Source organism: Dermacentor silvarum, chromosome 9 (assembly GCF_013339745.2).
Source record: "Dermacentor silvarum isolate Dsil-2018 chromosome 9, BIME_Dsil_1.4, whole genome shotgun sequence".
Lineage (NCBI taxonomy): Eukaryota > Metazoa > Arthropoda > Arachnida > Ixodida > Ixodidae > Dermacentor > Dermacentor silvarum.
In genome coordinates, this window is record NC_051162.1 from 127,616,078 (window position 1) to 127,643,007 (window position 26,930).

At 47.0% G+C, this 26,930-nt stretch overlaps 3 protein-coding genes across 7 annotated transcripts in view; 1 reads left to right on the forward strand and 2 right to left on the reverse strand.

The window, feature by feature from the left end:
- Positions 1-26,930, forward strand: part of LOC125940047 (uncharacterized) — a 398,764-nt gene that overhangs the window by 130,707 nt on the left and 241,127 nt on the right. The gene's annotated exons all lie outside the window — the stretch shown is intronic.
- LOC119464985 (uncharacterized) overlaps positions 1-26,930 on the reverse strand; it is a 121,533-nt gene that overhangs the window by 12,134 nt on the left and 82,469 nt on the right. Inside the window, exon 7 of one of the 4 annotated variants that reach the window (XM_049655714.1) lies at positions 25,406-26,649. The exons of the other annotated variants lie outside the window; for them this stretch is intronic. Within the exon in view, the coding sequence (XP_049511671.1) occupies positions 26,343-26,649 (307 nt within the window). The 3' untranslated portion in view covers positions 25,406-26,342. Of the gene's footprint in view, positions 1-25,405; positions 26,650-26,930 lie in introns of those variants that run through there. 4 annotated transcript variants of the gene reach the window in all.
- Positions 284-8,725, reverse strand: LOC125940050 (uncharacterized). Of its 2 annotated transcripts, none has more exons than XR_007463271.1 (2): positions 8,662-8,725; positions 284-839 (listed from the first exon to the last, which is right to left on the reverse strand). XR_007463271.1 is itself a non-coding variant. In XM_049655723.1 (2 exons), exons 1-2 carry the CDS (start codon positions 8,545-8,547, stop codon positions 538-540), a joined length of 342 nt encoding a protein of 113 aa, XP_049511680.1. In that variant the 5' UTR covers positions 8,548-8,606; the 3' UTR covers positions 284-537. The 2 variants fall into 2 exon arrangements, 1 of the variants encoding a protein (XP_049511680.1); XM_049655723.1 differs by lacking the exon at positions 8,662-8,725 and adding an exon at positions 8,508-8,606.

Consider the following 26,930-nt stretch of genomic DNA (forward strand, 5'->3'; position numbering starts at 1 on the left):
AAATTGTCAACATCGTCCGAGTCTTTGCTGTGCGACTTGAGCATGGGTTTCTGTGGCCCCTTATCATGCGATTTTTGTAACTTTCTCTTCTTGCTGTGGGTTGGGCCGTCAATGTCATTAAAGTCTTCGGTGTCTGACCTGAGCATGGGTTTCTTTGGCACCATATCAGGTGATTTCTGTAACTTTGCCTCAGACGATTCCCCTGATTTTACCTTCTTGCTGTGGGTTGGGTCGTCAACATCATCACAGTTTTCGGTGTCTGACATGAGAAAGGGCTTCCGCGGCACTTTATCACGTGATTTCTGTAACTTTGCCTTCTTGCTTTGGGCCAAATCGTCAACATCATCAGAGTCTACAGTGTCTGACTTAAACACGGTCTTTCGTGGCCCCCTATCACGTGATTTTTTAAACTTTTTCTTTTTGCTGTGGGTGGGGTTATCAACGACATCACAGTCTTTGGTGTCTGACTTGAACACAGATTTCTGTGGCACCCTATCAGGAAATTCCTGTGACTGTGGCTTCTTGCTTTGGGCCAGGTCACCAACAGTCAACAGAGTCTCCAGTGTCTGACTTCAGCACGGGTTGTCGTGGCACCCTACCAGGCGATTCCAGTGACTTTAGCCTATTGCTGCTTTGGGCAGGGACATCAACATCATCACCAGTGAGTCTCGGAACCTTCTGCGTGGCATGCTGCAGGTTTGAAGGCTGGGACACGCCTCTCTGGCTGGAGAGATCTCTGCTGCTCGGCCACTGCGAGTGTCTGAACAGCAACTTATACTTGAGGCTTGACTGCTCTATCCTGGCAGTCGCAAGTCGAGCCGCTCGTCTGGGAGCCTTTGCTGGATAGGAAAAAGTAGGATTCGAAATGTGAGGCACTCTTTAGTTAGCAAGAATAACCATCCTGTGTACTAAGATAAACGTAAGCTCTCTGTATAAAAGGGACAGAGAAAACATGCAAGAAATACGCTGAGGTCTGGGATCACTGTTACTTCAGAGCCTAATTTTGTAACATGTCATGTGCACAAAGTTGATAATATTTTGAGATAAGGGTACTGAAATGCCACAGGAGGCCTTGCCCTTGCTTACAATCATGACACACTTTTACCATTCGCACTACTTGGTCAATGTGAGAACTTCTGCATTTTGAACTGGGATGTTGTTTAACAGCTAAGATTTCTTTGCCAGCCCTCCAAAACTTTCCTGCTGCCTGCTTGGTGCTGTCTTGCTGAATAGTTCACACTTGAAAAGAAAATTGAATTACGTGCCCAATGACAGGATTGAACCTTGGTGCCTCAGCACACCAGCCCGATGCTCCAACCATTAGGTTACAATTACACGTACTGTAAAATACCGCGGAAGCGTCTGCTCCACTTCCACCGAAAATTGGGTTAATCTAGATATGGGGCGCGTGTTCGGTTTAAGCAGTAAAAACTAAGATGGCGGCCAACGAAAAACTTTGAGGCAGGGCTACGATGGCCACGGAATTGAAGAAAGCATGTTTATTTTCAAATGGTAAATGATGGGGTACACTAGCCCCTACTCATCATTACTGAACCCAACAAACGACTCTACCGAGTCGGTGCAGAATAGGAGGTCAATGCATTCGTCACTGAAACTCGCGCAATTGCTGACACTCCAGTGATTCTCAGCGCTCCCTCTGCAAGAAGCAGGTAACTGACGGCGTGGCCAGCATCTCGTTCTGTTTGAAGGTAATCAAAGAGGGCGTCGTCCAACTCTTCATTGAAGAAGGGACCGCCATCTGTGAGTGTGCGCTTCACTGCTGCGTGAAAACTGCCGCGTCACCGTGTCGAATATGTCGTCGAGCAACAGTGGTCTCTCTCACGGCTGTGCGTAGCTGCGCATAAGCAGCTCACTATCCCAGTTTTCCACTGACCTCTCTATCTTACGCGTGTCTAGCTGTGCAAGCCGCACCACGCTGCGCTGTTACGCGCGGCGGTGCGAAAGATTAGTGCATTCACTTCTGCGCGGTGCAGCTGGGCGTGGCCTCGGAGATTTCCCTGTTGCAACCTCAGGGGTCATGCACAAGCCTGCACAAGTCGTGCGATGCTGCGTGGCGGTGCGAAATATTAGTGCATTTAGTATTCTCTCTACGGCGCGCCGCGCAGGCAGCGGCAGCTGGGCCTGGCCTCAGAGACCTCAACGGCGCAATCTCGGGGGTCACGTCCAGGCCATTCCTTCACTTATCACTCTCCCTGGGCGTGGCCTCCGGGATCGAATTGGCATCGGTGCAATCTTAAAGGCCACGAGCCGGCCGAGCCAAGCCAACGCGGCGAAGTTCCCTTGCCTCCTCGATCACACAGCGGAGCACTGTGTTGTGTACCACGTGCCGATCGAAAGTGACGAGCGAGCCAAGTGGAAAGCATACAAGAAAGACCATCACAATGGAATAGAAGGCAGCTATTTAAAGGCTGAACAGAGATGAACAGTGAGTAGTGATGAACGGGATACAGAGGCTCCTTCTATAACTAGCGAAGAAGTTAGAAGGGCCTTGCAAGACATGACCAGAAGAAAAGCTACTGGAAAAGATGGAATAACAGTCGATTTAATCAAAGATGGAGGACATATCATGCTCAAAAAGCTCCCTTGCGGCCCTTTATGCACAATGTCTCACGACTTCAAGTGTACCAGAAAGCTGGAAGAACGCCAACCATAATCCAATAATCCATAAGAACGGAGACGTTAAAGAATTGAACAATTATAGACCCATTAGCTCGCTTTCAGTATTTTGGAAATTATCTTGATAGAATCAGGGCAACCCTTGACTTTAGTCAACCAAGAGAACACGCTGGCTTCAGGAAGGAATATTTTACGACGGATCCTATCCATGTCATCAATCATGTAATCAAGAAATCTGCGGAGTACAATCAACCTCTCTATATGGCTTTCATAGATTAGGAAAAGGCATTTCATTCAGTAGAGATACGAGCAGTCATAGAGGCATTGCGTAATCAAGGAGTACAGGAGGCATACATGAATATCTGGGCAAATATCTACAAGGATTCCACAGCTACCTTGGTTCTCCACAAGAAAAGTAGAAAGTTACCTATCAAGAAAGGGGTCAGACAAGGAGACACAATCTCTCCAATGCTATTCACTGCATGCTTAGAAGTACTCAAGATCTTAGACTTGGAAGGCTTAGGAGTGAGGATAACGGCGAATATCTCAGCAACCTTCGGTTTGCAGATAGCATTGTCCGATTCAGCAACAATGGGGATGAATTACAACAAATGATTGTGGACCATAACCAAGAAAGTGTAAGAGTGGGTTTGAAGATTAATATACAGAAGACAAAGATAATGTTCAATAGCCTGACAAGGGAATCAAAATTCAGGATCGTCAGTCAGCCTCTAGAGTCTGTAAACGAGTATGTTTATCTAAGTCAATTACTCACAGGGGACCCCGATCATGAGAAGGAAAGTTACAGAAGAATAAAATTGGGTTGGAGGGTATACGGCAGGCATTACCAAATCCTGACTGGGAGCTTACCACTGTCGTTGAAAAGAAAAGTGTACAATCATTGCATTCTACTGGTGCTAACATATGGGGAAGAAACTTGGAGGCTACCAAAGAATCTCGAGAACAAGTTAAGGATCGCACAAAGAGTGATGGAACGAAAAATGTTGGGCCTAACGTTAAGAGACAGGAAGATGTGCGGTGTGGTGAGTTGCCATTAGGAGGAAAAAATGGAGCTGGGCAGGCCATGTAATGCGTAGGATGGATAACCGGTGGACCATTATAGTTACAAAATGGATACCAAGAGAAGGGAAGTGCAGTCGAGAACGGCAGAGAACTAGGTGGGGTGTTGAATTTGCAGGCGCAAGGTTGAATCAGCTAGCGCAAGACAGGGGTAACTGGAGATCGCTGGGAGAGGCCTTCGTCCTGCAGTGGACATAAATATAGACTGATGATGATGGTGATTTAAAGGCTGTCGCGTCAGGTGCTAAGTCACGTGTTGCACACGCCAAATATTCTTTTGTTCTTTTATTCAAATTTCATCGCATGCGTGGCTGTGTAGCGGTTCCACGGCAGTCTAAATCTTAGTTCCATGTTTACAAGTGTGCACCCCATTGGGCATATATTGCAGTAAATGGCAATGATGGATGTAACGAAGCAACAGATATAACGAAGTAATTTCAACCCCCCTTCAACTTCGTTATAACGAGATTATAGTGTATTTAATACCGGTTAATATAATCTGCTTAGGCTATCTTTTTTGCGTCAGAATGTTGTAGTACAGATGCGATTCTGTTACAAAAGCGTGCATGCTGGCTGGCATGCACAGCACATTTGGAGCAAAGGCCTTTGTCGGGCTACTCTGCCTTTTGCTTTTGCTCGAGTTTCTGTTCCTGTACAGAAAGAAACAAAACATATCTCAGATTCATACCATCATCAGTCTATGTTATGTCCACTGTAGGATGAAGGTCTTTCCCAACGATATTCGATAACCCTGGCTGCACGTTAGCGCCACACCATCCTACCCGTCAATTTCATCTCATCAGACCACTTCACCTTGTTCCCATGCTTTAACGGCATTTCTCTTTCCTTTGCACCTGTTCTGTTAGTCTTTAAAACTAGCGGTTACTTGTTCTGTGCATTACATGACCTGCCAAGCTTACCGCTTTCTATATCTCACCCAGCATATCAGCTACACCCATTTGCTCTTTTATCTATGCTACTGTCCCTCCTGTCTTTTTAAAAACTACATTCTGCCGCTCATTGTACACTCCTTAGCTTGTTAAGTTTTTTTCGGTATCCTCAAAGTTTCATCCCCATATGAACATTGATAGAATACCATTAACTGTTTACTTTCCTTTTCAAGCATATCCCCTTCAGGCACGAATTAAATTTGGCAACGAAAAAAATTATCTGTATCATTTTCGGCTCTCCATGCTTCAATAAAAGAGTCATTAAAAGATGGAAACAAATTTTATTTTTTTAATAGATTTCCGTGATGTCCACATTTGTGGACAGGGCACCTTAAGCCATAAAAAATGTTGCACTGTACTTTCCAGTTCACTTAGCTAGGTTAGTGGGGCAAAACATTTTTCCTGTGATTGTTCCTTGATTATCTAAGCATTGGCTCAATGCTATCTACTTTGTGTGGTAAAGATGAAAGCAATCATTCTGAGTCGACAGGCACGAAGACAACTGGCATTTTGGGCAGCGAATTCAGCTCTTTGCTGCGCATCCCTCACGGCGGCAACGCTGTGCATTAGGTGTGCGCTCCTGCTCCGGCCAGTGATCATACCTAATGGCAGCAGTCACAAGTGACTGTGGTGTGGTGACAACGGACTTAGAGCTGTCATTGCTTGGCCCACCGCACTATTTTGGAGCATTTCTGTTCCAAGTGATAGGCTGTTTGCAATGTCTGTTTGGAACGCTATCGTGTCCATGGTGTTTCGCTGTAGGAGCTTCTCAGCGCTCGCATCCCTGAGGTACTCTAACCAGCTGTTGCTCAGCGCAAAACACAGAAAATGAGAAATCACCCTCTCAGGCCACTCTCTAGTTCTTGCCTCGAAATGGTACAGAGACGTTACGAAGTCAAGTTTATCGACTCCACCCGTGAATGAATTGTATTGTACAATCACTTCTGGGCAGTCAATTTCAATATGCTCCTTTGCTGCCCCTGACTCCATCGTTTTACCTTTCTGGTATTAACAATTCTAACTTGCATGGATAAGAGATTTTCATTATTTTAGCCAAGGGGTGTCATGCGCTATAAAAGGCAGTTCGCTTGGAAAGGCGGCTTTGAGGCGCCCTGTGCACAAACATGGACACTAACTTTCGGTAGTTGCATGCGGCACTCTTACACTTGGTACTCCAACACAAAATATTATTTGACAATCACGGAACATTGCGTTTTACAAATAAATGAATTTTGGGTGTTTTTAGAAACGTTAATATCATGAAAACAAGTAAATACGAAGAGCTACTTACAGTTCACACCGTAGAAGCTTGAAGCGTCCATTTTGTCACTTGTCAAACAGAGAAAGGAAAGGCACCTTCACCCACGCTTTTTAAATCACATTTTTCAATCTGCATTTCCAACTATGCAAATACAAAGTTGGTGTCCACGTTTGTGGACACGGTGCCTGAAGGTGATATAGGTAAGTGGCCATTAATTACTTGGCCAATGCCTGCCATGTGCTCTACAACAACCGCATTTTTTTTAAAACTTCGAGTAGGGCTGCCTTACAGCAGTGTAAACAAAAAAACTTATATGAATGTAATCCCACATAGTTCAAGAAGTCAGTAAGGCTTTGTGATGACAATCATCTTGACTCCACTTGCTAAAATCAGCATGCCGGTCCCTGCAGAGGCCCCTGCAAAGGCCAGACTGTGTGTCGTGTGCCAACATCACCCCAAGGTTTGTACATAACATTTAACTCAAAATTCAAGGACAATTCAAGGATGACAAAGGCTAAAAATCAAGGAGGGGAAAACAAAGGTTATTTTTGTACACATACACTAAAAGATAGATAAACATCCTTCTTGGCTGCTGTCTTGCTGCTACAAGCAGCTGCTGAGTTGGACAAATGCTTCAAGCACTTCTAGTTGCATTCCAAAGTTTACTTTCTCATTTAATGGTCTTTCGTCTTCTAGCATGATGGCTAGTGGTATTTGGCTTCAGCTGAAGATACTCGTCGCATTAAAGTCAAATGCCTGAAATTTACTTTTAGTTAAAAATTTCGACAGAGTACAGGGCTCAAAAACGGAGTCATGATGGCTGCGGCGTGAACCAACTGGCAAAAAAACTAAAATAATGGTATGGCTTGGTCACTTGACCTGGCTTCACCTAGCTCCATGATGGCAATGGTAATTTAGACAAGACTGTCATGGGTGGCTGTGGAGATGCTGCATTACATCGTTTAGCAACACTTTTAAAATGAAACATCAAGGATCATTTCCCAATAGAAAGTGTCCATGGCATAGTTCCAATGTAGAGTTTGTTACTTTCAATGTTGAATAATTGCCCCTTGCCTGTTTTCAAGGAATTCAAGGAGCACCTTTATTTTTAAGGGCTCCTTGAATCTCTTCTTTCAAATTGATAGGTATTCAAAGATTTCAAGAAGGTGTACGAACCCTGCAACTCATATTCATCTAGAGATGTACTTCTCGTGATGAGGGCCACCAGCGTGTACTTAGCCTAGATTAACATATCCCTACAGAGCTTGAAGAGGCTAACTATTGATCAAAAACCTCAGTTTCTTTACCAACCTATTGAACATTGCTAATATGTAAAGGGCAGAAAATATTGGCCTTCTTGAAGATTGCTGGTGACATGTGAGCAACACGGGCTGTGGCAACACAACAATGACAGGATAGGAATAAGATCAGAGCAAGACACGAGCATGCGCTGAAATAGCACACACACACACACACACACACACACACACACACACACACACACACACACACACACACACACACACACACACACACACACACACACACACACACACACACACATACAAAACAAAATCATAAAAAAAATGGGACTAGCATTCTACTTGCGGCTTCAGTTCATCGTTTACATGTCATCCCACACTTCTATACACGCAAAACCTTAATATCAGCACACTAACGCAAAATAATAATACCCCATTCGCACAGGGCATTTTTCACCGCGATCGAGAAATCCTATTACGATCAGGCTCGATCGCGCTCGGCTCCCTTTTGCTCAAGCTGCAGAAGGGGGCCAATCGCGATCAAAAGGGCCCGTGTCACCGGGTTATTATTCACGCCACTTAGCAGAGCAAGAGTTGCTGATGTTCCCAAGCAGTAAGGGAATTGGCCAGCGGTAATAATGTAGTGCATGTTTTTATCTTTGCGCCGTATTTGTGATGACACATGTCATTGTGTATGGGGTTAAATTAGCTATAGATAAGCCGCGTTACCGACTTTTATCTGCAGGCTCGGGCAACGGCTTTGTGACTGCATATATGAACCCAGAAAAGGCTGGCACTAATCCTCTTCAATCCATACTGCCAAATCAGTATTAAATTTTAAACATACTGGATGCAGCAGCTCTGCCAACATATCAGCTTTCTTTATATCGCGTTATATCGGCGCACGAGCCATAAATACTTGCTGCGAGGTCCAACGCGCAGTTTCATGCGAAACGCAACAACTTTAGTGCAGAAAAACAGCGACCAGCTTTTCAAACTACACAAATTTTGCCCGGGCGTACCACATGAAAAGAGGGCAGGTTGTTGGCAACTTTACATTGCAACAACCACATATTCCAGTGCCGCCTTTAGGTAACACCCGTGTCTAACGTTCTCGTGAGTTTTTTTGGTAGCACCGAGACGTTTGACACGGGTAGTTTTTTTTTTTTTTTTTTTTTTTTTTTTTTTTTTTTTCAGAGCCACAGGAAAGAGTTACAACGTGCCGTGCAGAATCGACGTAGCACTTCTACCAACTGCTACGGCACCAGCCTCTTCGCACTCATTCTGGCGTCATAAGGGAAAACGTTCGCAATTTACCTGAGCTGCGAGCTGGCTGCGAAGGGAAGGCGCCAGCCATATCACAGGTTCAAAACACGAGCGCTCGACGTACGACCGGTACAACACCATTGACAACACGCCAACACCAACACAGAGAACACAAAATCATAGAAAAAAGAACAAAGTTACAAACTTGGCATTGCTGCTGGAATCACCACAAAATACGCTACAACCGAATCAAAAACACAACACTCTGCAGTAAGAAAGCCATCGCAATTTACGCCACCTTACTAGGGGTGAAGAAAAAAAGAAAAAAGGGGACTCTGGCAACAGTCATAAAACACCATGTTCCACTTGCACATCATTGCACATCAATTGTTCCCGCTTAATGTGGAATTAATTCTAAACACATCTGGCCGAATGCACTTTGTCAGACACCAATCTTTCTGATAAAAAGTTTCATGTCATAGTAAATATCAAAGGAAAGTTTGTGTGTGCACAAATCCACGCCCCAGCGACTGCCCTCTCTGGGTACCAAACGCCAATCTCAAAGGCCATGCTTTTGCTGGTTGCATGCGGCAGAAGCGATTCTGAGAGCCAGATACACGTTAGTAGAGTGACCTAACGTTAGGGACATCTTTGGACACCGTGCAAAAGGGGCTTGGAACACCTTGAAAGGACACCAAGGACACTAAAAACTGGAACCCCCTCCTCACCAGTGACCAAGCATTTACGTTGTTCGCGCACATGTGCCCACCTGTCCAACGTTTACAGATCTATAAACGCTGCGCCTGTAATCGTAAGCTGCTGCAGGGAACGTTAAAAACAAGTGCGAAGCACCATTATGAGACCTGCGTTGCTCGGTCGTCAGGCCATTTCTGCAAAGGAGTACCTGGACCACCTTTCATAACAGGCGGTGTCCAAATCTAAAGGGCCCCTCACCAGGTCATTAGATGACCAGCGTAGTGCATACAATTAATGCGCGTGTCTGCAAAGCATATTACATCTGTACGCGCCGCCATAAGAGCTTAAATTTTAAACGAAATGCTGTTTGTCCTTCCGCTCGCGGGCGCCGCGCTTCCAGCCGGAGAGTCGCAAGTGCGATTACGTACATACACCCCAATGGACCACAAATAATCCACAGCTAGTACATCCGATGGATGTTTAGCGACGGACGTTCGGGCATCTACCAGATCTCTCCACAAATCCAAATGACATACGGCGGATATCTGAGGGACCATCCCGTGCAAAATAAAAGGCACGCAATTGGCTGTCCTGGATACGTCTTTCTCTGACACTCGGACATCCGTAGGACGTTAAAAAAAAAGTACGTTTTTTAAGAAAATATCCGAACAATGTCCGGTGGATGAAACAATCTGGACATATGGACATCCAGGGAACATTTGTAGGATTTTAAATGTAGACATTGATTACAGAAACGTCCATAAGATATCTAGATGCAGGGCATTCATTATAAATCTGGAATTTATTTGTCAGATTTTGTTGGTGCATCACCTTGCTCATACTTCAGCTTTTTCAATGCTTTGGAAGCTGTACTCTACCTGATAACCAATGCACTATCTATTAGCACCATGCTGCACTCACTGATCTCTACATTAGGGGGCAAAACATAGTACAGGTCAGTGGCTGCACTTGCTTTACTATGCAATTGCGTCTACAAGTAAGTGAAGTGCTTCCAAAGCAACTGGGACCGTCTTACTGGTACAGGTTGCATAGGTGACAACATCCACAGCAGAATCATATGTTGCGACATGGCACATTCAATGTATTAAATGTGAGTTACATTGGTACACAAGCATCACAAATGTATACATATAGAGAGATAGACCGAAGAAATGGGAAAGGCAGGGAGATTAACCAGAGGGGAAGGTCCGCGGTTTGCTACCCTACGCAGGGGAGAGAGGGGAGAGCGTGGTAAAGTGACAGGAAAGTGGACATAGAGAAAGAAAGGGAGCATAAGTACACAATCACAGTCGGTCACTTTCACCGCATATACAATCACTGCCCAGCACAAGAGCACTTGTAGAACTGCATGTAAACATCAGTTCAGGCTACAGCCGCTTGTCCAGTTCTGTGGTCTTTAAAAACTGCAACAGAGCCCGCGTCGCCCTCCGCTGCGATGTCTTGTGATGTCGGCATTCTAAAATGGTTTCCTCTGTTAAAGGTCTTTGGTCCAAGCGCGCTACCGCGATTGCGAGCAATCGTCTCTGTAAATTGTAGCGAGGGCATGTTCACAGAGAAGGTGCTGAAGAGTCTTCTTGCTACTACAGTCATCACACAAGGTGTCGTCGGCTCATCCGATTCGGAATGCAAAAGACTTCGTAATGCCTACTCCTAGCCATATTTGATAAAGCAGGGTAACTTCGCGTCGGCAGAGACCAGCTGGGATGCGAAGGCGAAGACACGAGGCTATTTGGTGTTGTCGGTTGCATTGAAAACTTCGTGTGTTCCACATGGAGAACGTTATATCACGGGTGAGCATTCGAAGATTTCTAGCGGCATTTGTCCTTGATAATGGCGGTATCGACTCCGCCTTGAAGAGCCGACCTAGAAGCGTTATTGGCGTGCTTGTTGCCTATGACGCCGCAGTGACTTGGAAGCTACTGAAATGTCACGGTGTCCTTGCTCAGCCAAGGTATGGATTAGCTCTCTAATCTCGAATACCAGTTGCTCGTGTGGTCCGCGCCACAGGGCTGATAGTAAAGACTGCAGTGCTGTCTTCGAGTCACTGAATATGGACCATCTTCGAGGTTGTTCTTGACTGACGAGACTAAGTGCCGCGCGAAGAGCTGCAAGCTCCGCAGCCGTCAATGTCGTTGGGCGACAGGTATCAGTCGCTGATCCATCTGTATAAATATGTACGTGGTCGGCGTACCTCGCGTGCAAAAGGAGCAGCGTTGGCTGTTTAAGAGCAGGTGATGACAGCTCAGACTTTTCTCTGATTCCTGGTACCGTGAGGTGCCGAGCCAAACTCCATGGAGGAATCGATGGCTTAGTTGCGGGGGTGAAGCCTGATGGAAGGCGGGTGTAATAATCTGAAATCGTAGTACAAAATGATGCCTGCGTCCTTTCTGACGGTATAGTAATTGCAAGATGATGGGCACGGGCAAAGTGCCTGTGCACTCTCAGCACTTTCACCGCAATGTCTGTTTGTATGGGTTGGTCTTGGGCAATGGCTATAGTATAGCCACTGTTGATGCGCCTTTAGGCAAACCAAGGCAAACTCTAAGAGCCCGAGCTTGAATAACCTATAGAGCTCGAAGATTTGTCCTGCAAGTGTTGGTCAATATGGGTAAACTGTATCTCAGGAATCCCAGAAAAAGAGCCCTGTACAATTCCAGCATTGCATGTACTGACATTCCCCAAGTCTTTCCGCCCAGAAACCGAATAAGCCGAAATATGCATCCCCCCCCCCCCCCAAAAAAAAAATCGTGTATTAGCTCAAATGGTCATATTATTGTAGATATTAGGCTGCATCAATGTGAAACCAAATGGCGCATATAAGCCTCTTAATAAATCTTGCATAGCTTTTTTGATGGCTTAACTGAGGCATAGACTTGCACATAAACAGCAGAAACACCAGATATTTATTAAAAAGCATACTGTAAGAACACATCATTTGTGTGAATAAAAACATTTGGCACTGCAAAAGCTAATCTGAGCCTGAAGACGTTAAACACAAGCCCATAAGAACCAGTAAGAATTGAAAATCACAGAACAAGCCAGCAAGAGTATATGTTAACATTAACGAGGTCAGTACAGAGACATAGAAGAGAAACTATAAATGCATCTTGAAGTGACCTTAACTATTTCCCTACCATGGGGAATATAGGTGTTTTTTGTATGTTACGGCAGATGTTTTTTTTTTTTCTGAAGGAACTACTGCACTCAATATTTAATGTAATACATAATCAGAAAGCAATATGAATGCACTTTTGATGCATAAAAGATTTATTAACGAGATACATGTCATAATAAGATATACATTTTTTAAATCAAAATTGTGCGATAAAATTGAACAAAGTTTGTAAAGACACGCTTAGGGGTTATCTACTAAGAAACAAAATGTTACGAGAATTATGAGATATACAAAATGTATTGCCGTCTATTAGGCACTATCTCCGAAAAAGTCAAAATTTTTAACTGAACAGGTATTCCGCTACAAAAATTTAAATGCAAGCACTACAGTTAGGCGTGCCGGGCTGCGGCCGCCGATGTTCCGGGCTGGTTTGCGTCGTTGTCGCTTTCAGACTCGAAGTCCGACAAAAAGTCGGCGTTCTCTGATTCGCTGCTATTCGATGTATCGATAATATCAGCCGCACAGGCAACGGAATCGCGATATATGCGATCTCCCGAAGCGCGCTGGCCGTTTCTGGAGCCGGACATTTTTGCGTTCTGCTTTGGCGATTGCGAAACTTCGGAGCGCGTTTAAAAATCAACTGCTTAGAAAGCAAAAATATAGTTTCTCCTCTTTCACGTCCGATGGCGCAGTATGTCCGTGAGCGGCGTGGAAGGTTTCGAAAGTGGCGTTTCAAACCATCGATAGCGGGCGGCCATGTTTTCGTTCTCCGTTGAGGATAGCGAAACTTCGGAGCACGTTTAAAAATCCCCACCTCGCGGGGAAAAAAAGTGAACTACTTAGAAAACTAAAATATAGTTCTACTTCATGTCCGATAGTGCAGTATGTCCGTGAGCGGCGCGGAAGGCCTTGAAAGCGGCGTTTCAAACCATCGATAGAGGGCTAACCATGACAAATGGGCACGGTACGGAAAGAGTTAACACAAGGAAATAAATTCTAATGCACCTCCATTGAGTAATGTAATCTAGCCTTGTGTATTCGCGAGCTTCTCTCATGCTTGGAAAAAACTTGCTGCGGCTTAGCTCAGCTAACCCTGGATATGCAAAGCGAAAGCTTGGTTTAGCCTTTTATTTAGCTACAATTATTATACTTATATAGGTATACACTCATCGATATAAGCAAGTTATAAATTATAAGCCGACAAGTCCAAGCGTTTTGCGAGCCGAACGGCTAGCTCTTGCTCAGTCTCCGACGCTTGGCATTCCGGACCCTCTCCAGTGAAGCAGTTCGCCGGGCCAACGTTTGCCGGATGAAAGACCCGCGTCAGACGCCGCTTGCGACGTGGTCAGATCATACAGAAATAAACGCTGCCAGCCAGCTGCGGCGGTTGCTAGGCAACAGCTCAGCTTGCGGTGCTGCCACCCGCCACAGCAGAACGGCGAGAATGCGGGCTTTCGCTACAAAACTTTTATGTAGCACGTATTGAGCTGCAGAAAGCTCAATACGTGCAATTCCATTCAACTTGGCTTAAACCAACTTGCCAAGCTGCATTACTCAAAATTGTAGCGTATATTGTAGTGAAATGCTAATTGTGGAAAAATGAGATTCGGTATATGATGTATTGTACTATTCTCCGACAATCTGTTGCATACATGTGACGGTCAGTGCTAGTTATCTTTGATTAACGAATTCAGGGGGTCAAGTGTGGATTCAAGCCCCTTCTGGGACCTTGGAGCACTATGCATGGAAGCACACTTTTGTTAAAGAGTTTTAGCGTGCTGAAACCTTCTCAGCAATAGCTGTACGAGAGACACTAAGTGGTGATAACGGTGACATGCTGTTGGCTGAATGCAAGATTATCACCAGCTACTCCAAAAATACGAGAAACAAAAGCACGAAGGTTGTCATGGAAACTACCGGACCCAAACTAAAATCCCATAGTCCACACCAGTGAGCTAGCCCATGTTGCAAGAAATATGCGTTCCTTTCGCTTTTTACAGCGAAGCTGTTAAGGGCTCACTTTTCAATGGTCACGTCCGGCAATAGGAAAAAAAAATTATTTCATCTCCCGCTAAAGGGAACCATGTGTGGATGCGAAGCAGCGGGGAGATGGTTAGCTTGAGCGGGAGATGGTTTCGCGGCAGCGGCCCGAGCGCTCATCGCGGCGCTGCACAGGAGAGAGAATGAGGCGCGCGCGCTCCATCATCGTCATACCATTGTGGGAATCCTCGGGTCCCATAACCGCCGCACGGGCAGCGAACATCGCGTCAAGCGCATGCGTGCCAGGGAGAGGGGAAACTTTCCTTCCGCGGGCGGCGCGCGGGAATGGATGGATGGATGGATGGATGAGGCTGAACCCTTTAAATCGGGCGGTGGCATACGCCACCTAGCCATGACTATTAACATAATTTGTACTTTGTGGTGGGTGAAATTTCACCCCTGCCTTAATTTTATCCACCAATCAGATAACCTCTGTTTGGTTATTTCTACCCGCTTAAAGTCTATTTTGCCTTCACTGTCCCTAAACCCCAATGCTTTGAAAAAATCAGCCCCGTTGCCTTGCACTGTAGGGTTAAGCCCCTTACAGAAAAGTATGAGGTGTTCAGCCGTTTCCTCTTCTTCTCCACACGCACAGCACAACGTGTCTATACCTTGGTACTTGACTCGGTACATCTTAGTCCGCAATACTCCCGTCCTGGCTTCAAACAACAAAGAGCTTCCCCTAGAATTATCGTAGATATTTTCTTTGGCAATTTCTTGCTTGAAAGTTCGGTATGTGCCCAGTGCTGATTTCGTCTGCATCCCTGTTTTCCACAGACCCCTATCTGTTTCCTTAACCTTTTTCTTAACCGCTGTTTCCTGGTTTGCACCCCTCCTGCAGTCCAAATATTTAATTGACAGTTTTCTGGTCAGCTTCCTCCATTTTGTATCAACATTCCTCATGTACAAATAACTGAAAACTCTCCTTGCCCACCGCTTTTCTGCCATCTCTCTCAATCGCCCCTCAAATTCTATCTTGCTGCTGGCTTCCCTGCCCTCGAATGACGTCCATCCCATGTCACCCTGTACCCCCTGATTTGGTGTATTTCCGTGTGCTCCCAGAGCCAGTCTACCTACCCCTCGCTGCTTAACTTCCAACCTTGCTCGAACCTCTGATCTCATGCACAGGACCGCATTGCCGCAAGTCAAACTAGGGACCATCACCCCTTTCCAAATCCCTCTCACCACTTCGTACCTATTGTAATTCCACAGTGCCCTATTTTTCATCACAACTGCATTTCTGCTACCTTTAGCCGTCACATATTTTTCATGTTCCGTTAGGTACTCAGCCCCATTGTTTATCCACACTCCAAGATATTTGTACTTATCCACCACCTCCAGCGTAACCTCCTGTATCCTATGCTCGCTGCCCTGATTATCATTAAAAGTCATGACTGCCGATTTTTCTTTACTAAACTTCAAACCTAAGCTATCTCCCTCTTTACCACAGATGTCCATTAATCTCTGCAAGTCTTCCTTGCTGTCAGCCATAAGTACAATGTCATCTGCATACATCAGTCCTGGTAATGACTGTTTAATCCATTCTCCCTGCTTGAAATAGGTAAGGTTGAAGCCAAGACCGCTCCTCTCTAATTTTTTCTCTAATCCTTGTAAATACAACATGAACAACAGAGGTGACAGAGGGCACCCCTGCCTAAGCCCCTGCTGTATCTCTATAGGCCCAGATACATTGTTTTCCCATTTTATAAGCATCCTGTTACTTTTATAGATATCTTTTAAAAGATTTCTTACTCCATCTTCCACCTCTAGAGTGCCCAGTATGTCCCACAAATCCTTTTGGATTACACTGTCATAGGCTCCCTTGATATCCAGAAAGGCAAGCCATAGGGGCCTGTGTTCCTTTTCTGCTATTTCAATACACTGTGTCAATGAGAACAGATTATCTTCTAACCTTCTTTGTTTTCGGAACCCATTTTGTAGTTCCCCCAGCACCTCCTCGCTCTCCACCCATGCCTGCAGTCTGTCCTTTATAATCTGCATCACCACCCTGTAAACCACTGACGTCACTGTTATGGGACGGCAGTTGTTTATGTCGGCTTTGTCCCCCTTTCCCTTATATATCATGCTCATCCTGCTCAGTCTCCACCCGTCAGGGGCTTTACCGTCCACTATCATTTTGCTCACTGCCTCTCTTAATGCTTTCTTAGATTTTGGGCCCAATGTCTTTATCAACATAATTGGGATGCCATCAGGACCTGTCGACGTGCTACTAGGAACCCTCTTCTCTGCCCTTTCCCACTCGCTTTGTGCCAGTGGATCCACTGCACTGACTAGTCCATCCTCACCTGATTGAGCACATGCTATGTTTCGTTCTTTAAATTTTTCTGTCATCATTGTTCTTATATGTTCCATTGCCTCATCTCCCTCTAGTCGAACACCTTGAGCTGTAACTATAAACCTCTGCTCTAGGCTAGTCTTATTACTCAAGGAGTTGAGATGTTTCCAAAATTTCTTCGCTGCTTTTCTATCCTTTTTGTTTACTTCTGACAACCATTGGCTACCCTTTCTTCTGATCTTCTCATTGATCAAATTGGATGCTTCCCTTCTACAGTTTAAGAAGTTGTTCCATTTTCTGCCTACATCAGCTTCTGGTTCACCCCTCTGCTTTGAATATCTGTGTGCCCTGGATGCTTCCTGGCGTTTCTCTATGGCCTTCTTAACCTCCTCATCCCACCAGCTCTTGGGTTTACGTCTTCTGTTCCCTTTTGTCCTGACTCGTACCTTAGTAAGCTCTAGCTCAAATAGTCCTGTTAAATTTGCATATGTCCATTCTGTTTTTGTATCCTCTGAAATTACTTCCTCAATTTGCTGGGTTGCTATTTCAAGCTGCTTTTCCGAGTAAAATATCACACCTGGTTGTTCATCTTGCCTCCTACCTACTTTCATTTCCCTTCTAAAACTCACCTTAATACGTTTGTGATCACTACCTAGACTTCTGGAGCCATATTCATCTATGCTCATTACATTTAGCCTATCGTGCATCCTATGTGACATTAGTGCATAATCTATCGTCGACTGCAGGCTCCCTACCTCCCATGTTATGTGCCCTTCACACTTCTCAGTACTGTTGCATACAACTAAGTCATGCATTTCACACATATCCAGCATCATGTTGCCTGTTGAGTCTGTGTACCCGTCCATGTCTTCTATGTGTGCGTTCATATCTCCTAGTATAATAATCTCGCACCCTTCTCCTAGCTCATTAATGTCACTTGATATGCATTCCAGCATTTTTTTGTTTTCCTCTTTGGAATTTGCTCCTGTCCACAGGTATATAAAGCCAAGGAGTGTCTGCTCTCCTGCAACTTTCCCTTTTAGCCATAAATGCTCCTTGCATTCCTGTTTGACCATTTGCCAGTTCATACTTTTATGAATGAATCCACCAATTCCACCCCCTTTTCTGCTGCCCTCTGTTCTATTGCAATATTCCCATGCATAGTCAGGATTACAGGGAGGTTGCTCCATGTCCCTAAGATGTGTCTCCACAAACCCGTATACCATCAGCTTTTCTTGCCTTAGTTGCTCGTCTATCTCCTCCCACTTCAGCCTATTCCTGCCACCTTGCATGTTAATGTAACCTATGTCAGAATGACCTTGCCCCTGGTGCTTACGTCTATTTCTTCTACCGATTCTACGTTTCTTGAATCTTGGAGCCTCTCTGGGTCCGTCTTCGTCTACACTGGTGGTCTTAGGGCTCTGGGTCCCCCCAAAAAAGCCGTAGCTTGGCGCCCTATCCTACTACCTACGCTCCCGCCCGTGGCACCACTGTAGTGAATGCCATCCTGTGCAAAAGGCTGGGAGCCAGACTCGTACACTTCCCGGTTTACCTCCATTATACCGTACCCAAGTGGTCTGCTCAGACCCCTAATGACCCGGTTAGCCTCAAGCACCCTCCATTCCATCACGCTAGCCTGGCCCCGGACATGTGAGATTGTGCATATGGTCACATGCACTTTCGCAGAGGTTTCTCTGAGTTTACGCAACCCAACCTCTAACTGTCCGTTTAGGTTCTGGCTCCTTCCCTTCAGCACATCGTTGAGACCAGCATGGATAACGACCAGATGTTCATGCTCGAGGTTGTCCGATACCACCTTCTGAGCTTTTGCCATTGCGTCAACCATGCACTTCCCTGACAGGGCCTCCACCCTCACCCGCCCGTCTGCCTTCACTGTTGTAAGGACGCCCTCCTTAACCCTAGCTACGTTGGAGTCCCCCACCACTAGGACCCTTCGCTCTACACGTTTGCCTCCCGCCTGCGATTGTCGTCCTCCAGTTCGCGCTAGCTGGTTCTCCACCCGCCCTGCGCCACTGACACGTGACGATGTGCTCCCTGCTGTTCGTCCCTTCCTACCCGAAGCCTGCCGCACTACCTCGCTGTAGAGTTGTGGAACCGCCATGTTGCCGCCGGCTCTCGCCTGCTGTTCAACGGCCCCTAGGCGTCCCTCCCTGCTCTCATGGCATGCCTCTGCCTGAGTCTCCGCGCTGTCCCCGCCGCCCGCCTGAGCTGACCCGGGATTACGCGCCGCCTGTACCATTAGCGCCTCCACCCGCTCTTCCAGCACGGCCCGCTTTTCCCGTTCTTCTTGTAGCTCGCCAGCTATTCGCTTTACCAGGACGGCCTCGGCCCCCTCCCTGTGAAGCAACTCGCCGATCCGAGTTTCGAGCTCAATTCGCCGCTCTCGCTCCACCTTCAGCTCCCCTTTGAGCTCTTCCACACTGGCTGCCCATTCCCCTTCCATCCGCCGCACAGCTCCCTTAAATCCTTCACACGACCTGCACGCGAAGCTAGCCTCCTCAGCGTCGGCTAAACTGGCGAAGTGCGTCTCGTCCAAATAACACCAACGTTTGCACTCCTCGCACTGCACCAGCTCGTCATCACCCCTGTCCTTCCTAGCCTGCTGCGCCATTGTCCACCCGTCCACCTAACGAGAAAGCCCAATAAGATACCTGAACAAGGCCCCACGGTAAGCCGTACGGCAAACTCGCTATCCGGCTACCTCCGCTAGCTTCCCTAACGCGGTTTAAAACTGCCGCTTTACACTGCTTTCACCATGCAACACGTGCGCCACAACCCGCTTCCAAAAAAAAAAAAAAAAAAAAAAAAAACAAATTGAACTATTCGCTACCTACTAACGTCCTACCAAACTAACCAAGAAACTAAAAAAGCATGAAAAACAATATATATAGATAGCTCGGGTACCCGAACACTTCTATCAACCAAATAAGAATAAACAAAAATTGAACTTATTCACTGCTCCTGCTGCGCTGAGCTCCACTCCAGTTCGCAAGCGCTATCAATCGCAAGCGCTATCAGCGCCACCGGGTGGGTCACGTGAGATCCCGCTGATATCGCCCGGGTCTCTTTGGTCCCCAGCAAGCGGCGATGGCGGAAGTCTCCGCCGCCGCTCCCGTGTTCCCGCACGTGGTTAGTCAACCGCGTTCTTGCCGCGGCAAACGCCGCGGCCCCCCCCCCCCCCCCCCCTTCCCGTTTTCCCCAGTTGGTAAGTCGGAAGCCCTTCTTTACCTAGTGTATTATTCTCTTCAAGGGAACCCTCAGCGATGTCAACTATAGCTAGCTGGCCTGCTCGAAGTGTTAGTTGCAGTCGTAATAAATGCTTTCCGAGTGTACACGTGGTTGTCGTCTATTGTTTCCTCGAGCTTGTACCGGACCGCCGTTGATGCGCAGGCATGCGCCAACCGCGGGGCTCGGTGTGTCGAGGCAGAGGGCCGTTGGGACCCACCCATTTCCCGACACCATAGAGAAAGAAATTCAACAAGAGGGGACACTCGGCAAAAACTGGCAACAGGAAACACGTCACCATACGTCACGCTATACTTTTGACACCGAACGTTAGCTGCCGCGAGCATCGAAAAAAAAAAAGAAAGTGAACTTAAGTTAACAGGCATTCATTTATTTTCTTAATTCTTTACCGCGAAAACTAGAACGTTTTGGGTATAAATGAACTTAAGCTTTGCGACTTATTTTCCTTGCCTTACCTAGCCACAGGTCAATGTCGCGCCAGATACATGCGTCATCCGCCAGACACTCCCCCGAAGCCAGCGAGGGTGGCTGCGCGCGCGTTTGAGCGCTCGCGCGCGGCGACCCGTCTGTCTCATTCTTTTCTTTTTAACACGAAAGTGTTTTATGCCGGGGTCCACCAAGACTTCACTGACGTATTTCCGTCACGGAAATACGTCATAGAACATAATACAAAGAAAGAAACCAGAAGAAAAAGTTCCACAAACATGCAAAATTTCGAAATCGAACCCACGACCTCTCGGTCCGCGACGATAGATCGCCGAGCGTTTAACCCATTGCGCCACAAACGCATTTGCAGACAGCTACACAGACGCGCCTTATATATCTAACACTCCTCCGTGTACCCGCGCTCTTGCTCGGGGCGGTGCCGCCGCCTACGAGCAGAAAAGAGAAGTACTGCATTATGACACTAACGCGCACCGACAGTGAACGCTTCGGTGGTCTCAGCACTATGACGCCTCGATGCCAGCATTCGAAGGGACGCTGGCATCAAGAAGCACTACCAACGCCACTTAGGTGGCGTTCACCGTACTCAGCACAGCGGAGCGTGGCCTCCGCAATTAGCTCTGAAAATGTTTCTGAAGTTGATCGCGGAGGCTGCAATTACGACGCGCTGTACGCGCTGATTTGACTCGGTGACGATTCAGTTACGTGCTTTGTCTTGCGCGTTGTATTAGTGTGTCAGTTACGTGCTTCGTCTTTCACGTTGTGCTAGCGTGTGCAGCGTAGTGCAGCTTCCATATGCACGACGGTTGCTCATGGTCATCGACGTTGGTAGTCGTGATGGAGGAGACGTGCCACCAGGCGTCAGCGTGGGTGCATCAACGCCTAAGGGCGCTTTAGCCACAAAACACCAATAGACATTATATATCAATGTGCAATAAACATTACACTACTTCTGTGAAGACACGTTTCACTTTCGTGTTCTATACCGATTCCTATATAAGAGGGATCAACCACATTTTTTTAAAATGTAACCTGGTTTATTGGGCTCTCGGCGTATTCTTGCGTTCCTTCTGCACTGGGACAAGACACCACTGCACTATTGGACTACGGCAAGGTGAGAAATCTTGTTTCACACTCTACGACGCAATTAGCCTTACGGCACGGGACCGAGACTTAAGACGCAGTTAGCGAAAAACACGACCATTCTGGCGCAGTTAATTTGAGTAAATGAATCGTGCTGAGACATGTTTCCGACGCTTCCTAGGGGACTATTGTAACTTATTTCGGTTTTTGAGCCACACTGGCCGCACAGCGCGCTGTGACGCAGTTAGCGATAAGCAGCTCGGCCGTGGTGATAAAGTTAGTTTGGCGTGTAATAAATCTTAGAGGGACAAGTCTGTGACGTTTTTTGTGGCTCCGCAACAACATATACCTTCTTTCGGTACTCACGCCTGTTGAAAACGCGATGGGCGATTGCCAAGAGTGATAACATGGGGTGTGCTGCTGGCGCCGGCAGAACGCGCGAACGACGAACATATCAGAAACTTGTAATTCGAAAATTACGTCTTCTAAAGGACTGAAAAAAGGCATTTCACCCACGCATTTGTCTTGAGTGCCTGTTGCGTCCGTCTCTGTGTATGTCGCGTACCGTCGCGTCGCCCGAGGCCAAGTTTTGGAAACGCGAAGTCGCTCGTGTATTTGTGCTGCCAAAGTGCAGGAAATAATGCCCGGAAATTGGGGAACGCTTGGAAATCAGATGTTTTCATATATTTTTGGGATGAGTCGGGTATTTTCTACGCCATGTATGTAAAAGCGAATTGCTTTTGTTTGTAATGCCGCCCATTCACCGCTTTCGCACGTTTCGCCTCGCAGTATTCCTATGTCTAAATACCAAAATGACTCATGCTTGTAAGATGCTGTTACGTGCTTGCAAATGTAACATGCTTGTAATTTGCCTTTTTTTTTCAGCTGGTACCGTCCGGTGGAGCTTCATACAGGAACTACTGCCTTACCTGCTGGTGTCACAACGTTGGATGAACGCACAAAAAGCGCGGAACGAGCTTTTATATAGAGCAAAATAAATATTGCCTCATTGCACAAAAGGTCTTGCGTCTACTTTGTGAAATTGCACGTGGCACAGATTCGATGGGACTTTACGAGATCGTTTGCAATCATTTTTACTAAATAATAAACTGATTCTGCACGAAGAGCAAGAAAAGAAGGAAAAGGGGGGGGGGGGCGCAGCCGGCGTGCTAGCTTGCGTTCAAAATACGCGCGCGCAAAACCGAAACCGGAAGTGATGTAAGTGATCGACACCGACCGCTTGGCACGCTGCAGTCAATTCGGCCGCTGGGCCCTATAGGAGTGTCCCCTCTTGTTGAATTCCTTTCTCTATGGTCATACCGTGGCGCCCCCAGCGGAGTATGCAGCTGTCGCACCACCTGTCGTGCACGCCGCTCCGGATTCCTAGAGGAGAGAAAGGGGGGGAGCGTAGGAGAGGAGAGATAGGGGACGCTAATGCGCTGTGGGACGCGGGCACCGCTCCGTACAGTAGAGGATTCCTAGAGGAGAGAAAGGAGGGGCGTAGGAGAGGGGACGCGCATGCGCTGTGGGGGTGTGAGACGCCGCGGGACGCAGGAGGGACGGACAACCCCCACCATAAGCTGCTTCGCATCTAAAAAGCTCCCATTGGCCGTATGCTGTATGTGCGAGTGAAAGCGCGCGAGGGCGAGGAGCCGCGTTTACATGAACGCGACAACTGGCGCATCGCATCCATGTAAACGGGGATAATGCGCTAGGAAAGCGCGTCGCGTTAATGCGTCAGACAGGGGTGGATTGAGACGAGTAAGTCGACTTTCGGAGTGCATGTAAACGCGACCGCATGGCATTAAGAATTATGGCCAATGCAATTTGCTGTGGATCTGCTGCGCTCACCGAGACGCCGGATGCGTCTGCAAGCGCTGGTTTGCCTTCGATCTGCGACACCGCTACAATCGCACCAGGGGTGATGCGCTGCATGTAAACGCTGGCGCATCACATTACTCGTGATGCGCTAGGAAATGTGATGTGCTACTGTCGCATTCATGTAAACGCGGCTAAGGACGCCCGCTTTGACGGAGTAGCGAACGCACGGCGGAGAGCAAACGCGACTTCCCAGTGGAAGGGAGCGGTGGGCGAGTAGGGCATCGAGGCACCCTAAACTGTGTGTGCCCGCTCTCCCACGGTGGCGCATGCGCGCAGCTCTGCCGGCCTCTGCCGCCGACTCTCTATCGCCTCTCCGCTTAACAGTGTCGACAACGGCGTTAAGCCGTTCCATCACGTAGCCAGCGTTTTTGACGGTGGTTGTGTGCGGTCACACAAACAACGCGTAAAACTGTTGTCGACGGCGGCGGCGTTTTGCCCGCGTTCGCACCGAACGCGCGCGGCGTTGATGTGTTTATGAAGAACGTGCCAATCTTTGCCGTACACGTGCACACTACGGCGGTGTACCGTAGCAACCATAAGGCCATCGTCCCGGTGGTCACTAAATAAATGAAAAACACCGGATCATATATATTTCTCATTCTTTAATAGTTCAAATAACCAATTACGCCGTCACATCTTAAAAGTCATAATTGGAAATACATAATTCCCACTTTAGTACAGCTTCGCTGGTCTTCCATCGACATCCCAGTGGGAGGGCTGACAGTTCTATAATTAAGCAGAAACCGCCGGAGCAGCCATTACCCCCCCCCCCCCCCCCGGGGGGGTTTATTTTAAGAGTCATGGAATAGCTTTCTTATCTGTCGAGATATTCTATACTGGGACACTTATTGAACCCTTTATTGACGAGTGTTGCTAACAGGCAAGTTACCAGAAAAAAAAGTTTTTTCTTGCAGGGTTTCTCAGTTTTTCACTAAATGCCTTCTGCCAACACTGAATCACAGGCAGCACGCATCATTTATTGGTTTAGAGGAGGAACACGGGACGAGAAAGAAGTTTGGCACGCAACTTGCTTTCTTCTGCACGCAGTCAGAGGAGACCGACCAATGCCACATTAACCACACGTGATGTTAAGCTAATGGAATGTGCACCTATGGGTCACTATGATGAGAGCTACCGGTACCAATTCGAAAAAAAAAAAACAAAAAAAAAAAAAAAACAGGTGGCTTGGGGTGAAGCCCACTTTCAGTTCTCTCCCCGATGACGAAGGCACTCCTCAAAAAAATTGTCACTAGTACTCAACCACTCATATTAAAAAGATTGTTTCGTTGGATTATAAGACAGAAGAAAATGCTACTTGTCTGCTTCTATTATAGATTCTCAGAAAAAATACCTTTTTGGCGTTACACTTGATAATGACGCGGGCGGTCAAAAGGTTTGATTTTCGCTCGACTCTGCGCCGCGCGTGCTTTCGAGTTTCAGAAGTTTCGTTATCGCGTAGTGCTGCGCTGATGTTGCTGGCTCGTTAAACTCGCACTTGAAATTACTCGCAGCTTCAGAGTCGCGACGGCACGTCCAGACGGGGACCAGCTTCGTCCCCCGACATCGCTTTGCTGGAGTCCTTGCTGCTATCGCGCTCGGAAGAGCCGGTGTCGAGGCCGCCGTCGTAGGCAACGACGCCGACAGCGCGAGCCCTCAGCAGCATGTCACGCTCATCGGAGCTTAAATAAATCGAGCCCAGCATCGCGAGCCAAATGTGTCGTTGCCAGCGTCGTCAACTAGTTGGTCCATTGCGACGAGCGTCGACGATCGCCGTGTTCACAATTCGGGGCGCGCTTTACCTTTCTCTATGGTGGCTAGCCACCATACTTCCGTTTTCGCACTGCCGTTGGCTCTGTCTTGGCACTGTTTCTGGCCGCGCGTTTGCGCTTTCCGCAGAAAAAAAGCTGTAGCGCCGTCTGCGGGCGCAGTTTTACTCACCGGCATCACAACGTCAATACTATATGGCCATGACGTCACCACTCCTCGCTCGAGCGGGCGATTTGAATTGCGTTAGATGTACGCGGACGCTTCACACGCAATTTTCTCCAAATAAATCTTGGCACGAAACAACCGAGCCAAATAAACTGCATGAAGCATATATAGAAGTCGGAAGTCTTTATTGAAAAGATCATAAATCAGATAAAAATTTGAAATACAGGTTGAAAACGGAGCATATTAACAAGTTGTGCAGGAAATGTTTCTACAGCGAAACAAGCTCACACGAGCACACGAACAACATATTAAATTGCACATCGCTTTGCAATCCAGTTAAAGATACTAAGAACAGTAGATACCAAAACTGGGATCATCACAGAACAAAAGTGTCGTACGTGGTGCTGAATTAAGCAGCACAGGTAATTGAAATTGTAAGTAATTAAAGCCCGCCGTCCACAACTACTGCTGGCATGGGACAGGAGTTGCAGTAGATGGCTTTACAATTTCGCTGACGCTAACGATGTCCACGACTGCAACGGCCATGGAATTAGTCCACAACTCCACTGCCCCACAGACTTAATGTCTAAGGACCAAACTTTTGTTGGACACTTTACAGCCTATGGTCTATACAACTGTGTTCTGAATTAGTGACAGAGTCGAGCAGAAATAGCGAGATTTTCGTTTTGATACGTTGCCGGCATAGTCGTTGGCCACGTCACATGCCAGTGCCTTCTCGATACTAAAGCTAGCAAAGCCTAGTCTATATAGTAGTTGCCAATGAAGATTCGGTGCATGCAATTAACTGTACTTTCGTCTTTCAGCTCCAGACTTTGAGCACTGATACTAATTCTTGTGCAGCGGTGATAGACCATCACTGCTGCTGCCTCAGGATCACAAAGTGTACAAATGCTGTGATTGCAGTGCTGTGCCAACAATAGACATAGGCTCAGATTCCTGTCGCTTTCCTGTGCCAGTCATGGATTGAGATCCGTGGTTCACTGCAACCACAGTTGTTGACTCTACCTCATTTTCCCCATCAGTGGCTGTAGTGGACTGTGATCCACATCCCATGCCAATAGCACTTGTGGACTCTAATTCTTGTGCTGCTTCAGCAGCTGTTGTAGACTGACTTTGGTGGCACTTTTGAGGGGACAGCCCATGACTGGAGTCCAACTAAACGTTTACAGAATGACACAAAGTCCTTTTCTACGTCAAAGTGCTTAAAGCACACGCGCGGACTGAGTGGCCTGTTGACGTTGAAGTCAACAGGCACGCTTTGCAGCCATGCGGAATGCAGTGATGCCTCTTCTTTTTTGTCGGGGATAGGGAAGAGCCAAAGGCCAACACAATCCATGAAATTGGCGTGTGGGCATCCTGTCACCGAGCACTTGTATTGACTGTTCGTCGTCTTGCAACTGCAGGGAGAGTAAGCAAAATGAGCAATGTAGGTGTGTTAAATCGCAGCATGGTTTATGTACAACATGAACGCTACTGACAACCTACCATAACTGTCGTCAATTGCAGGACAAAGATGTTTTCCAAGTTATAATACCAACTGCAAACTCGCGCCAATTAAAATCTGCTAGAGACTATAGATATGGAATTACTACAAATTTTGGATGCAAATAGACTCCCCTTAAGACGACCTCGAAGGAAACGCAAAAACTAGTTTTTCGAATTAAAAGTTCGGCTTATC

Coding starts and splice junctions, on each gene's coding strand:
- LOC125940050 (XM_049655723.1), bottom strand. CDS start 8,547: ATGGCTGGCGCCTTCCCTTCGCAGCCAGCTCGCAGCTCAG. Junction 840..8,507: donor GCAGCCAGCTCGCAGCTCAG/GTAAATTGCGAA, acceptor TTTCCTATCCAG/CAAAGGCTCCCAGACGAGCG.